This window comes from Bos indicus, chromosome 3, assembly GCF_029378745.1.
Source record: "Bos indicus isolate NIAB-ARS_2022 breed Sahiwal x Tharparkar chromosome 3, NIAB-ARS_B.indTharparkar_mat_pri_1.0, whole genome shotgun sequence".
Lineage (NCBI taxonomy): Eukaryota > Metazoa > Chordata > Mammalia > Artiodactyla > Bovidae > Bos > Bos indicus.
The window spans coordinates 15,588,716-15,601,718 of NC_091762.1; the positions used below are offsets into that span (position 1 = coordinate 15,588,716).

The 13,003-nt window shown below is 57.6% G+C and overlaps 1 protein-coding gene across 4 annotated transcripts; it reads left to right on the top strand.

Moving 5' to 3' along the window:
• Positions 1-83: 83 nt before the first annotated feature.
• Positions 84-11,001, top strand: THBS3 (thrombospondin 3). Of its 4 annotated transcripts, XM_019953772.2 has the most exons (23): positions 85-976; positions 1,974-2,180; positions 2,822-3,078; positions 3,185-3,287; positions 4,113-4,139; positions 4,342-4,424; positions 4,510-4,561; positions 4,695-4,843; positions 5,204-5,344; positions 5,585-5,662; positions 6,037-6,189; positions 6,385-6,495; positions 6,588-6,695; positions 6,972-7,131; positions 7,462-7,580; positions 7,717-7,769; positions 8,054-8,247; positions 8,411-8,589; positions 8,699-8,747; positions 8,927-9,123; positions 9,368-9,540; positions 10,471-10,610; positions 10,699-11,001. In XM_019953772.2, the coding sequence occupies exons 1-23, from the start codon at positions 898-900 to the stop codon at positions 10,755-10,757; spliced, it is 2,871 nt and encodes a 956-aa protein (XP_019809331.2). In that variant the 5' UTR covers positions 85-897; the 3' UTR covers positions 10,758-11,001. The 4 variants fall into 4 exon arrangements, with proteins under 4 accessions (XP_070641280.1, XP_019809331.2, XP_070641274.1 ...); XM_070785179.1 differs by lacking the exon at positions 4,342-4,424 and having other exon boundaries at positions 84-976; positions 4,510-4,554; XM_070785173.1 differs by lacking the exons at positions 85-976; positions 2,822-3,078 and having other exon boundaries at positions 2,051-2,180.
• Positions 11,002-13,003: the final 2,002 nt, after the last annotated feature.

Sequence of the window (13,003 nt, forward strand, 5' to 3'; positions counted from 1 at the left end):
CATGGAAACAAAACAGGGGCGGTGGCGGCGGCCGGAGCGAGGCTGGGCTGGGGCCTGTGTGTGTGGGGGGAGGGGAGGTGGGGCTCGCGGACTGTTGCCTTGGTAACGGGAACCGAGGCGCCCCTCCGCCTCATCCGGGTCACGGCCTGTCCGCCAGTACCCCCCAGTGTTCCCAGTCTAGCCCCCGGTCCCTGGCCGGTCCTCTGGCCTACTCCTGTCCTTGGTATCCCTTTCCTCTTTACTGATTTCTTCACTCCAGCCTCACTGACCAGTGTTTTAGGCTCTCCCTCCAGTTCCCACCGGACGCTTCCAGATTCCAAGTTTTCCTAGGAGTGAGGGGGCAAGGAAGGCACAACCACAAGTCATGGGACACCCCCCCAACCCCCCATCCTGATGAAGAGCACTTGCTCTATCCGAGCAGCAAACTTCATTCCATACGGACATCCCTGGGCACTATAGCAAGCTAGTTTCGGCCACTCCCTTGGAATTCTCTCATGCCAGCTGTGGAATAATGCCCACTGTCTGGCACTACCCCTGCCAAGGGTTCCTGCCTTCTCCAACTGTGGCTTCCAGAAAACAGTAGCATTCGGTAGCAGCCCCCAACAGCGAGATGCCTGGTGATGCGGAGAAAGGGAGGCACCTGGGGGAGAGCACCATTAGGAAGAGGCAGGAGGTTAGGAGGCCTCCAGGACTCTTCCCCAGTGTCCCTGGTTCCCGGGGCTGGGGATGTCTCCAGGGTGATTGGCAGCTCTTTGTTTCAGCCCCCCCTCACCGCCTGCCGGGCCCCCCCCCTTCAACTCCCCCTTCCAGTCCCTCCGCCCCCCGCTCCTGCTCTCCGCCTAGCCTTTTCCCCTCCCAGCCGCCTGCCTGCCAGGGGTAGTGAGCCGGCTGAGCGGCATGGAGACACAGGAACTTCGGGGGGCCCTGGCTCTTCTCCTCCTTTGCACTTTCGTATCTGCCAGTCAGGACCTGCAGGGTAAGCCTGTACCAATCCTCTTAGCCCCTTCTCTGCCTCCTCCCCATTTGTCCCCAGCCGACTAGCAGGGAACATGTGGGCCAAAGGAGAGGAGAGAATTCTGAAATTGAATCGGAGGGAAGAGTTGATGAAATTATGGCCCCGTGGGGGAGGAGTTGACACTGGAAGGTGGTGGATGAGTGGGAGCTGGCCAGGGTCAGCATGAGGCCAGGGCAGAGGACTCAGGGGCTGGATGCTAGCTAGGGTTGCCTGGCTGGGTTGGTGTCTGAGCATCCCCAGGCACCCCAGGGTCTGGGAGACCAGCTCAAAGGTGGGCTTCTTCCATCCCTGGGTTCCTGGCTGCCTAAGAACAGGATGGGGGTGGGGAGCAAGAGGTCTGGGCTCTCCTGGAGGTCTGGTGGTGGGATGGGCCTGTGGGTGTGGGAGAGGTAGTTGGAGCAGATGACACAGGCACAGATTCTTTACTGGCTGGAAGGGAAACCACAGATTGGCCAGGACACAGGAGGCAGAGGAGCTGGGTCCTACGTTCCTGTGGGAGAAAGCCAGACAGTAGGAGGGTCACAGCCTTCAGTGGGCAGCTGTTCTCATCTAGACCGAGTGCGCCGAACCCCCAGCATGGGAGGAGGGGCACTAAGAGTGTGGGATGAGCCAAACCCAGCGGTGCAAAGAGAAACTGCCTTCCCGTTTCTGTGCTGTGGGCACCAGGTGCTTCTACTGGAGATCAGCAGTGACTCCTTTGCGCCACCTGGTGGGAGCATCTCAAGTTTGTGGGGTTCTGTTTCTGTATTTTCAAGTGAGCCTCAGGCCTGCTGGTTCCCAGAGTGCCAGTAAGGGAGGCCCAATGCCTTGTCCTCTGATAGCAACAAGGGTTGGATTTCAAGGGGTAGTGAACACTATGGGGTGGGGATAACGGATGCCCCACCCCTGAAGGCTCAGAGGAGAGGGCGGGCCTTAGCATTTAACAGAGGTCTGACCTTGATCATCCCTGCCTGGCCAGTGATCGACCTGCTGACAGTGGGCGAGTCCCGGCAGATGATAGCTGTGGTGGAGAAGATCCGGACAGCCCTGCTCACCACTGGGGACATCTATCTCTTGTCCACCTTCCGCCTGCCCCCCAAGCAGGGTGGTGTCCTCTTTGGCCTCTACTCTCGCCACGACAACACACGATGGCTGGAGGCCTCTGTCGTCGGCAAGATCAACAAAGGTGACTAGTGGGCATCTCCTTTCCTGCAGTGGTGACCCCTTTGAGCATTCTTCCTCATCCCCATTCTCAGAGCCCTCTTTATTCTCCTTGGGCTCCACCGGGGGCTGAGGACCCGTCAGGCTACATCCAGGCACCAGGGGCACCTGATGCTTAGGAGGTGCCTCGGGAGGCCAGGCACCCAAGAAACAGGGTGAGGCATCTGTGGGTGTGGGGAGTTGGATGTGGGATGTCTGGGGGGAGGGGAGGCTTGTCTCTGTGCCCCAGCAGTGGTATAGAGGTCTCTTAGATCCCTGGAACAGTTCAGGGGGTACGGAACCAGTTGCCATCCTAGCAGGGGATAGAGTGGCCTCATGTAATCAGATGGCATGATAGAGTGGTAATGGATAGATAGGTCGATCTGATAACACTGAAGGATGGAGGACAGAGTGATCTGATGACACTGAAGACTAAGAAAATCCTAGTCTTTGAATCAGTTTGAAAAACATTTTTCATGTACCTGTTATGTACAAGGTATTGAGAGATACATAGCTGAGTAAGCACTGACAGCCCTAGAGATGTGGTATTCAGAAGAACTGATCCAAGGCTCAGCTAGGAGACAGGGGATGGGGGACAGTGGCATACTGACCTCCCCTTCTGGGCAGTGCTGGTGCGGTACCAGCGGGAGGATGGCAAGGTGCATGCAGTGAACCTCCAGCAAGCAGGCCTGGCTGACGGGCGCACACACACGGCTCTCCTGCGACTCCGAGGTCCATCCAAACCCAGCCCTGCCCTGCAGCTCTATGTGGACTGCAAACTGGGCGACCAGCATGCTGGACTTCCGGCACTGGCCCCCATTCCTCCAGCAGAGGTCAATGGGCTGGAGATTAGGACTGGACAGAAGGCTTATTTGAGGATGCAGGTGAGCAGAAAAGGAAGACCCTCTGAGTGTCGGTGAACAGTTTGCACCGGTGGGAGGAGGAAGTTGGTAGGTCCTCCCCCATGACAATGTTTCTCTCCCCCCACAGGGCTTTGTGGAATCCATGAAGATGATTCTGGGCGGGTCCATGGCCCGGGTTGGAGCCCTGAGTGAGTGTCCATTCCAGGGAGACGAGTCCATCCACAGTGCAGGTAACACATGCTTCTGTGAGCGGGCATCCCGGGTCCCAGTCCTGCCATCTTTGATACTTTCCATCCTCTTGACCTCTCTTCCCCTTAACACCAGTTCTTTCGGCTCACCTATTCCTCATCTATCCCTGGGGCTTCTTGACTCCGTTACCCCAAATCTCCTTCACCTCTGACTCTATGATCTCCAAATAACACATTCCCAGGAGGCACGGCTCAACAAAATCTCCGTTAAGGTCCTCCTGCCTATCAGGGTGGCCAGGAAAATAGAAGGATCCAAAAAAAAAAAAAAAAGAAAAGTATAACTCTGAAGACCTTTGAGTGGGGGAAAGGAAGGTAGTGGCTTGGTCTTTCTCGGTTGACTAAGCTAAAGGACTTTTTTAGTTCCCACTGACATCTGTCACCTACCAGCAGTTTCCCTAAGCATTTCTCATCTGCCTGGTCTCTCTGACAAGGGTACTCAGAGGTTCTTAAGTAAATAAAATGTCCACTTCTCCCAGATCTTTCAAAGAGCTCTTGTGGCAGAAGCTCGAGGGAGGAAATGGAATGTATTGGGGCCCTGGCCCTGCGTCAGGTCACCTCTCGCTTGGACCCTTTCTGCCACAGCCATGCCTGGGAGCAGGAGGATCTGGGTCTTGACTGTGTGGCAGCTCCCTTAGAGGGACCCTCATCCAGTGAAAGGAGCTGGTGGGGCTGGCCCATCACCACTGCCCTCCTGCCATTCATACCTCATCTTTATTTCAAGGCACCAGCCCCTTTCTCCTTCCTTCTCCTCAACCAGCCAGGCCCCTCCTCACACCTCCACCCTCTGTGTTTTCTTGTCCTCTCTAGTGACCAACGCACTCCACTCCATCCTAGGTGAGTAGGCCATGCCAAAATGAAGGGGCATGCGGGTGCGGAGGAGATACAGCAGCCTGAAATGAAGTCCTCTTCAGCCAGGAATGGAGTGGGATTTAAAGGTGGGGGGTGGGCAACGGTGGCAGCACCCAGCTTATTACCCAGAGAGGGGTCAGGGCTAGTGCCCCAGTTCTGAGCCTCTCTGCACCCTGGACCCTGACAGGGGAGCAGACCAAGGCCTTGGTCACCCAGCTCACCCTCTTCAACCAGATCCTGGTGGAACTGCGGGATGACATCCGAGACCAGGTTTGTTGGGCAGGCGGGTAGCACTGATTCTGGGTAGGGTGGCAGGTGCCAAGAGCTGATTCCTCCTCATCCTTCTGTCTACCAGGTGAAAGAAATGTCCCTGATCCGAAACACCATCATGGAGTGTCAGGTGTGCGGTGAGTGGGAGAGTAGGGGAGGGCTCCACATGGCATCAGTGTGCTCCCCACCCCCGGGGCTTTAGCCTCCACTTCTGGTGAACAAAATGGTGACCTCTGGGTGGCTTTGACTGTGTCCAAACCCACCCCCCAGGCTTCCATGAACAGCGTTCCCACTGCAGCCCCAACCCCTGCTTCCGAGGCGTGGACTGCATGGAAGTGTACGAGTACCCTGGCTACCGCTGTGGGCCCTGCCCTCCTGGCCTGCAGGGCAATGGCACCCACTGCACAGACATCAATGAGGTGAAGAGGGCCCTTTCTGGAAGAGCATAGAAAGCTGGGGTGAGGGAGTTTATCAGCGGCCCAAGAAGGTGGGGTGAATGTTGGTCAGAAGCAGAGGAACCTGGGGTTGGAGACCAAAAGACAGGTGAGAAGGGAAGGAGACAGGTCTGGGACAAAGACAACAAGGTCATGCAGGGAAGAAGCCAGGAGCTTGGCAGGGGCATTGTGAGAGGGCCGGCCAGAGGAAGCCCACAGGAGGCCAGGGTGGGATCAGAGTGCCATGAAGTTGGGGGAGGGGAGGCCTGCAAACAGGGAGACCGGAGCAGTGGTCCTGGGATCACAGGCGGGGACCTGACCCCTTCCTTCTCATCTGACCCCCAGTGTGCTCACGCGGACCCTTGCTTCCCGGGCTCCAGCTGCATCAACACCATGCCTGGCTTCCACTGTGAGGCCTGTCCCCGAGGCTACAAAGGCACACGGGTGTCTGGTGTGGGCATTGACTACGCCCGGGCCAGCAAACAGGTCAGGGTGGGCAGAGTATGTAGACAAGAGATCTGGGCCTTGCAGGGATGAGCACTTCAGGGTTGGATGTCGAGCCCTTGGGATAAACGGGATGAGGCTCCTGGCTTACCTGCTAGCTTTGCCTTGGTTTTGGGTCTGGGCTTCATGTCTGTGTTCACAGATAAGGCCATACAAGTGCTCTCTTCTATACCTGAGGAGACCCAGAGTAAGTCTGGTTCTACCCCAAGTCTGCTCCTTCAGGTCTGCAACGATGTTGATGAATGCAATGATGGTAACAATGGTGGCTGTGACCCAAACTCCATCTGCACCAATACTGTGGTGAGCTGAACACTCTGCATGCATGGGTAGGGGGAGAGTGCAACCCCCTCCTCAGATTTCCTGCTCCCCTCCTCCTTTTCTATCCAGGATGTTATGCATGGTAGGTGTTCCACATGGACTGGTTTGGAATTCTGATTCTGCCTCTTACTAGCCTTTAGCAAGTTATTTACCTTTACTGAGTTTCCACATCCTCCCTTGGAAAATGGGGCTCTTATTCTCCTTGAAAGGTTGACAGGAGAACTAAAGGGGATAAGTGATAGACCGGGCCTGTCATCTGTGAGGGTTCCTCCTGTGTGCCTCGAGGGACGGGGATACTGTTGGTCGTGGTGGGCTGACCCTCCTTCCTGAGACACTGCCTCGCTCCCTCCTCCTAGGGCTCGTTCAAGTGTGGTCCATGTCGCTTGGGCTTTGTGGGTAACCAGAGCCAGGGCTGCTTCCCGGCCCGGACCTGCCACAGCCCGGCCCACAGCCCTTGCCACGCCCACGCTCACTGTCTCTTTGAACGCAACGGTGCAGTGTCCTGTGCGGTGAGCCAGGCCTAGGGTTCAGAAGAAACGGGATCTGGGGAAAGGGGTTGGGCTAAGGGCCACGTCTAGGGACTGGTATGGGGGCTTGCGTGGGAACGGGAGGTGGGCCTGGACCCAGAAACTGGTGGGCCTGAAGAAGGTGGGGTGTGGGGAGCCAACCCAGACCACTAACTCCCACCCTTTGTGTCGCCCCAGTGTAACGTGGGCTGGGCCGGGAATGGGAACGTGTGTGGGCCCGACACGGACATCGATGGCTACCCGGACCAGGCACTGCCCTGCATGGACAACAACAAACACTGCAAGCAGGTACAAGGGGCAGGCGAGCGCGCGCAGGGCAGGGCGCCCCGGGCCGGCACAGAACGGGACTCTTCCATCCATTTCCTCTCCCTGACCTTTAGGACAACTGCCTTCTGACACCCAACTCTGGGCAGGAAGATGCTGATAACGACGGCGTGGGGGACCAGTGCGACGATGATGCCGACGGGGATGGCATCAAGAACGTTGAGGTGGTGCCTAGACGTCCTGCCCCTTCCAGCTCCTCGGCAACTGTTGCCTTATCCCACAACCCCGTCCCCCTTGGCCACTGGCAGCTCCCAAGGAAGGGTCCCAGAGCTCCACATTAGGGAGGCATAAGCCTGGTACCCAGAATGACGTGGACTACATGGGAAGTTGGGTGGGTGGGACTGCGCCACAGCGGTGGACCATCACAGGAGTGGGACCGTAGACAGGGTGCAGGGACAAGGACGGGGCAAGGTGGCCTGATTCTCTGCCTCCCACCCCAGGACAACTGCCGGCTGTTCCCCAACAAGGACCAGCAAAACTCAGATACAGATTCGTTTGGTGATGCCTGTGACAACTGCCCCAACGTCCCCAACAATGACCAGAAAGACACAGACGGCAACGGGGAAGGGGATGCCTGTGACAACGACGTAGATGGCGACGGTGCAGGCCTGGGGCTGGGGGCGTGGCTGGGAACCCCGTGAAGAGTCCGGATAGGGCAGCAATGAAGCGGGCAGGCTGAGGATTCTGGAAGGGTGATGCTTGGGGGAAGTCAGACTGGGTGAGAGGTTACCTGTGGCCGATGTCAGTGGGCACGTGAAGGAGGCTGTGGGGTTAGGCCAGGAGTGGGCAAAAGGATGAGACGAGCTCCAGGCAGATTTCCTGACTGTCCTCTGGGTGGGAGACAAAGCTCAGGACTTTCACCAACCGAGAAGCCAAGAGTGTGACTATGTTCTAGTGGTAACCCCGTGTGACCCCCCATTATACTTCCAGGCATCCCCAATGGACTGGACAACTGCCCTAAAGTCCCCAACCCGCTGCAGACAGACAGGGATGAGGACGGGGTGGGAGATGCTTGCGACAGCTGCCCTGAAATGAGCAATCCCACCCAGGTATAGGGGAATGGAGAGGGCAGGGAAGGGGTGGGTGACTGGTGGATGAAGCCCAGCCCTTTGGACGGGAAGTGGTCAGGTCACCCTTTTTCGAATTCTGAAAGGGAGATGGTGAGAGAAGGTCCCTCTCTCTCAGACAGATGCAGACAGTGACCTAGTGGGAGATGCCTGTGACACCAATGAAGACAGGTAGGGTTTGGGCCAAGAGATGGAAATTTAGGGGAAACCTTGCCTTCCTCTAGCATGTTCTCAATCCCCTCTAGGGTCCAACTTTAACTCTCCACTACTGTTGAGCAGGAGGCGATGCCCATAGTCTACCTCCCATTCCTACTGCTGAACCTCCACCTCATCGGGCTGACTGCAAGGGTTCTGGCCGAATGGAGGGTATACCCCAGAGAGATTCCTAAGCAGAAGAGTGGGGAAGGACGCGGTACCTTTAAAAGCCTTTATTTGGTGCCTGTTCTTCTGGACAGTGATGGGGATGGACATCAGGACACCAAGGACAACTGTCCACAGCTGCCCAACAGCTCCCAGCTGGACTCAGATAACGACGGACTTGGAGATGAGTGTGATGGGGACGATGACAATGACGGGGTTCCAGATTACGTGCCTCCTGGTCCTGATAACTGTCGCCTCGTACCCAATCCCAATCAGAAGGACTCAGATGGTAAGGCTGGGGTCGCCAGAGGACTGGACTGCTGTGGGGTTTGTTCAGAGAGAGGTGGCAAACCTTGCTGGGGAGAGAGGTTGACACCTTGAGGCCTGAGGTGGTAGTGCTGGCTCTGGCAGTGGCCAGGGCCTCCCTGAGCACCTGGCTTCATCCTGCCCAGGCGATGGCGTTGGTGATGTGTGTGAGGATGACTTTGACAATGATGCAGTGGTCGACCCCCTGGATGTGTGTCCTGAAAGTGCAGAGGTAACCCTCACAGATTTTCGTGCCTATCAGACCGTGGTCCTGGATCCTGAAGGTGATGCTCAGATTGACCCCAACTGGGTCGTGCTCAACCAGGTACTGGGGCAGTGAGCTGGGTGGGTGCTGTCAGACCTGACTAGTAGGCAGAGCCTAGGGAGGGCAGCACACTGGAACCAGGGCTTTTGTCTTTACTGCACACCACCAGGGCATGGAAATTGTTCAGACCATGAACAGTGACCCCGGCCTGGCAGTTGGTATGTAAGGAGCACCCAATTCAGCAATTTCAATAATTTCCCAATGGAGGGGTCCTCCAGGCAGAGGATGGGCCACTGCCTTCCCACGGGGCATTCCATCCCACCCCCACCCCACAATGGGAGTTAGCAGCTTTGCTACCCCTGCTCCTGATCCCACCTCCCCTCCCACCCACCTCCAGGATATACAGCCTTCAACGGTGTGGACTTTGAAGGCACCTTCCATGTGAACACTGTGACGGACGATGACTACGCAGGCTTTCTCTTCAGTTATCAGGACAGCGGCCGCTTCTACGTGGTCATGTGGAAGCAGACAGAGCAGACCTACTGGCAGGCCACGCCTTTCCGGGCTGTTGCCCAGCCGGGGCTACAGCTCAAGGTCCCACAGCTGCCCAGACTCCCTCGTCCAGGGCCCCTTCCCAAGGCCTCCCCCACCAACCCTGGGGCCTCCCCCACCGCCTGAGCAGGGGGAAGCCTCTTATCCAGACATCTGGCCTGGAGGTGGGCTCCCTGGGGCTCCAGAATATTCTCCTGACTCCCTGTTCCACCTGCACCTACCAACCTGTTGTCTTCCCTTCCTCTGGTACTACGGTTGACCCACTGTCTTTGCTGATGCCCCGTAGGCAGTGACATCAGTGTCTGGCCCAGGTGAGCACCTCAGGAACGCCTTGTGGCATACAGGCAATACTCCTGATCAGGTACGACTGCTGTGGACTGATCCACGAAATGTGGGCTGGCGTGACAAGACCTCCTACCGCTGGCAGCTGCTGCACCGGCCTCAAGTGGGCTATATTCGGTGAGGGGAGGGGCTGAGCCCTCCCAAGAGACCCCAGGCCCAGCCTTTCCTTCCTCTCCAGCTGGGATTCACCAGTGACTTCTCCTCTACTCACTGCTGTGGTGCCATGGGCCTGGACTGGAACCACTTCTCTCTACCTCCCCTCTTACCACAGACTAGCTGCCCTGGCCCTTCTTGCTTGTTAACATCAGGCAGCCTGGGCTCTGGTGCTGCTGAGGACCTATAAACAATGTTAGGCAAGTCCTTCTTTTGCCGTGCTCCATTTCCCTCTCTGTAAAATGAGGGTGTATCTGGGAGCCTCCAAAGCCCAGGCCAGTCTGTGGAGAGGCACATCAATCCACCTCATCACTGGTCCAGCCCAGAACCTGCCTCATCAGAGTCTGACTGGAAGGGATCATCATTTACAGAAGAGCCAACAGAAGCCCAGACTCCGCACTGCATCTCTTAGTAGCCAGGCTGAGGCCTCTCAGTTCAGCTCTGGGTCCACAACTTTGCATTTCCTAGTTGGTGGGGATGACAGGGAAGGGAGGGGAAATGGCCCAGAGCCCAGAGTGCAGGAACTTGGGTTGGTTCCCCTTTAAGGTGCCTGGGGCTGCGGGGCGCCAGGGCAGAGGATGGTGGGGGTGGACTAGAGCCTGGGAAGCGGGTGACTTCACCCCCCAGCCCATTGTACTCATCGTCATGGCAACCCAATCCTCGCTCGGAATGCGGCTGGTGCTTTGAGATGCAAAGGGGGCTGGACAAAGAGCCAGGGGCCCCAGGCCTGAGAAAAGCACCCCTCCTTCCCCCCTTTCCTTCCTCCCTTTTCCCCACCTCCCTCCTCTCTCAGGCCCGGTGAGCCCTAGGGGGGTTGGGGATGAACAGGGCTGGGTCATGGTGGCACAGTGCCCACTGGCACCTAGCACCAATGGACACTCCTATCCTGGACAGGGTGAAGCTTTATGAGGGTCCCCAGCTAGTGGCCGATTCTGGGGTGATCATTGACACATCCATGCGAGGGGGGCGTCTTGGTGTATTCTGCTTCTCCCAAGAAAACATCATTTGGTCCAATCTCCAGTATCGATGCAATGGTGAGGCTCTAGACGGAGAACAGCCTGACCTCTTGTGCCCTCATGGGAGAGTCACATCTTCTGACTTTAATCATATCTCCTTTCTCAGACACAGTGCCCGAGGACTTTGAGCCATTCCGGAGGCAGCTGCTTCAGGGAAGAGTGTGAAGAGGTGGCCACTGTATTCAGGATCCTGATTTTAGACCCTCGGGCCTTGGGGTCTATCCTGGAGTCTAATTTACAGCCCCTCAGCTAAACACCGACCCTCCTCTGGCACCCACCACGAGTTCAGCCCCAGAGGGGTGGTGACCCCACTGTTCAGGAGATGGGAAGTTTTCAAGGGGGTATTTCTCAGGCACTAACCCCAGGAAAGATAACAGCACATTGCCATAAAGTTTCAGTTCTTTTCTAAGCCAGTGCAGTTACTTATTTTAGGGATTTTCCGGGGCAGGGAGAGGACTAGTAGAATGTAAGTTAGAGATCTAGAGGGAGTTTGGTGAGGAAGGTGTGGACGGGGACTAGATGGAGGACGGGGGTTAGGTGAAGGATGGGGTGCTGGTCGGAGGATGGCTAAAGTCCTCCCAGCCCCACTTACTCACGGTGGCAGCGGCGACACTCCAGTCTAAGAGCAGCCGGGATCGACAGCCAGGAGGGCTGGGGCTGCCCCGTTCGGGGTGAGGGGGAGGCCGGGGGGCCGAGGGGGCCGGAGGCCGGGACGAGTGCAATATTGGCAGGGGAAAGAACAACACTGCACCGCGTCCCGTCCCTCCCGCCCGCCCGGGGCCCGGAATCCCGCTCTCCACCGCTGGAAGCCGGACCAGCCCGAGAACCCAGGACGCGCTGAGGAGTTGGGTTCACCTTGGAGGCCAGAGAGACTTGGCGCCCAGAAGAGGGTGAAGGGGGTGGTAAGGGGAGGGAGAAGGGGAGACCGCGATATCCCGGAAGGCCGCTTTCCGACGCCCGGGCGTTGCGCGCGCTTGCTCTTTAAATACTCAGACTGCTAGGCGCGGAGCCGTCGCCATGGTGACGCGTGTCCCAGCAACCGAACTGAATGGCCATTGCCTGGCAACGCCCGGGGTTGAAGTTTTGGGGCCGCCCACCTAGATACTCGCGCTTTCTCTAGCCTGCGGGGGCGGGGCGGGGGGTGCTTCCCCGCCTCTTCTGCCAGCTCCCCGGCGCGATGACGTAACGCCCCCAGCCCCGAGCCCGCCCCCGGTCCCGCCGCTGCACAAAGCCGCGCCAAATCGGCGGAGCCGGGCGGGCCTGCGACCTCCGGTCCTGCTCCTCTGGTTTCACTCCAATCCCGCCGCACCGAAGTGTTCTTAAAGTTCATTTCGCAATCTGTATTCTTTGGGACTAACAATTGTTTCCTAATGCGGATGTAATTGTTTCTGTCGGTCTAGACTGCAATACAGGACCTCCGAATGGGGCCCGATAAACTCCACGTGCGCCGCTGTGGCCCCAAACACTCCTCGGTCCCACATGTTTCTGCCCTTCAAAATATAACTTGGTCTTCCCAAATCACGCACCCTCATATACTGTTTTGCACCACCCCACCACCTTGTGCGTACCTGCCCCAAACGCCACTCTGCTCTCCAAAGGATAGTTCCGTGCTCCTAAATACTATCTGTCGCCCCACCTATTCTCTGCTTCCTAAATGCGTAACTAATCTGCCCCATTCCACCTCCCACATTCCGATGTCCTCGCCCAAATACCTGGGTGCCCCTTCCACATAACTCAGGACCCCTCCCACTTAGCGCCATTTCCTCCAGACAGCGCCGCGACAGGTCCGAGCCCCCTCCTAAAACCCCCAATCCCTCCATCGATGATACAGTGTGTTCCTCCCCTTCTCTGTCCAAGCCACTGCCTCTCCTGGCCAGGGCTTGCTCTCTCCAGTCTCTCTCTGCCCCCAGTTAGGCAGTGCCACCCAACCTCCTCTCCCCTGACCCGGGTAGCCCCTCAGCCCTCTCGGGCAGGCCGGGTGAAGCTCTTGGTGACCACTAGAGGGCGGGAGAGCCCGGCCAGCGAGCCGCCGCTACCTGGTGGATTCGGGGAAAGGAAAGACCCTAGGGTTGGGTGGAATTTCGTACTTCGCTAAGTGGAAATTTCTTCCCCCGCCCCCTTCTCGAGAGAAAGTCAAGGAAGGAACTTGGGCTGCTGGAAAGTCCGGGAGGGGCGGGGACTGTGGGTTTCGGGGTAGAACCGTGTATAGGACTGGATAGGGAGAAGTTAGAAGGGTGGGGCTATCCGGGAAGTAGTTGGGGGAAGGGGTCCAAAACTAACACCGAGTTTACTCATTGTCGAGCCTTCCCCTCCTTTCTCAGCCCCCAGAGTGGGACTCCAAGCGACCCAGTGAGAATGGGACAATGGTGTGGAGGACCCACAATGCCGCCCCTGGGCTAGAACTTTGACCT

Coding starts and splice junctions, on each gene's coding strand:
- THBS3 (XM_019953772.2), top strand. CDS start 898: ATGGAGACACAGGAACTTCGGGGGGCCCTGGCTCTTCTCCTCCTTTGC. Junction 3,079..3,184: donor AGGCTTATTTGAGGATGCAG/GTGAGCAGAAAA, acceptor CTCCCCCCACAG/GGCTTTGTGGAATCCATGAA. Junction 4,562..4,694: donor CATGGAGTGTCAGGTGTGCG/GTGAGTGGGAGA, acceptor CCCACCCCCCAG/GCTTCCATGAACAGCGTTCC.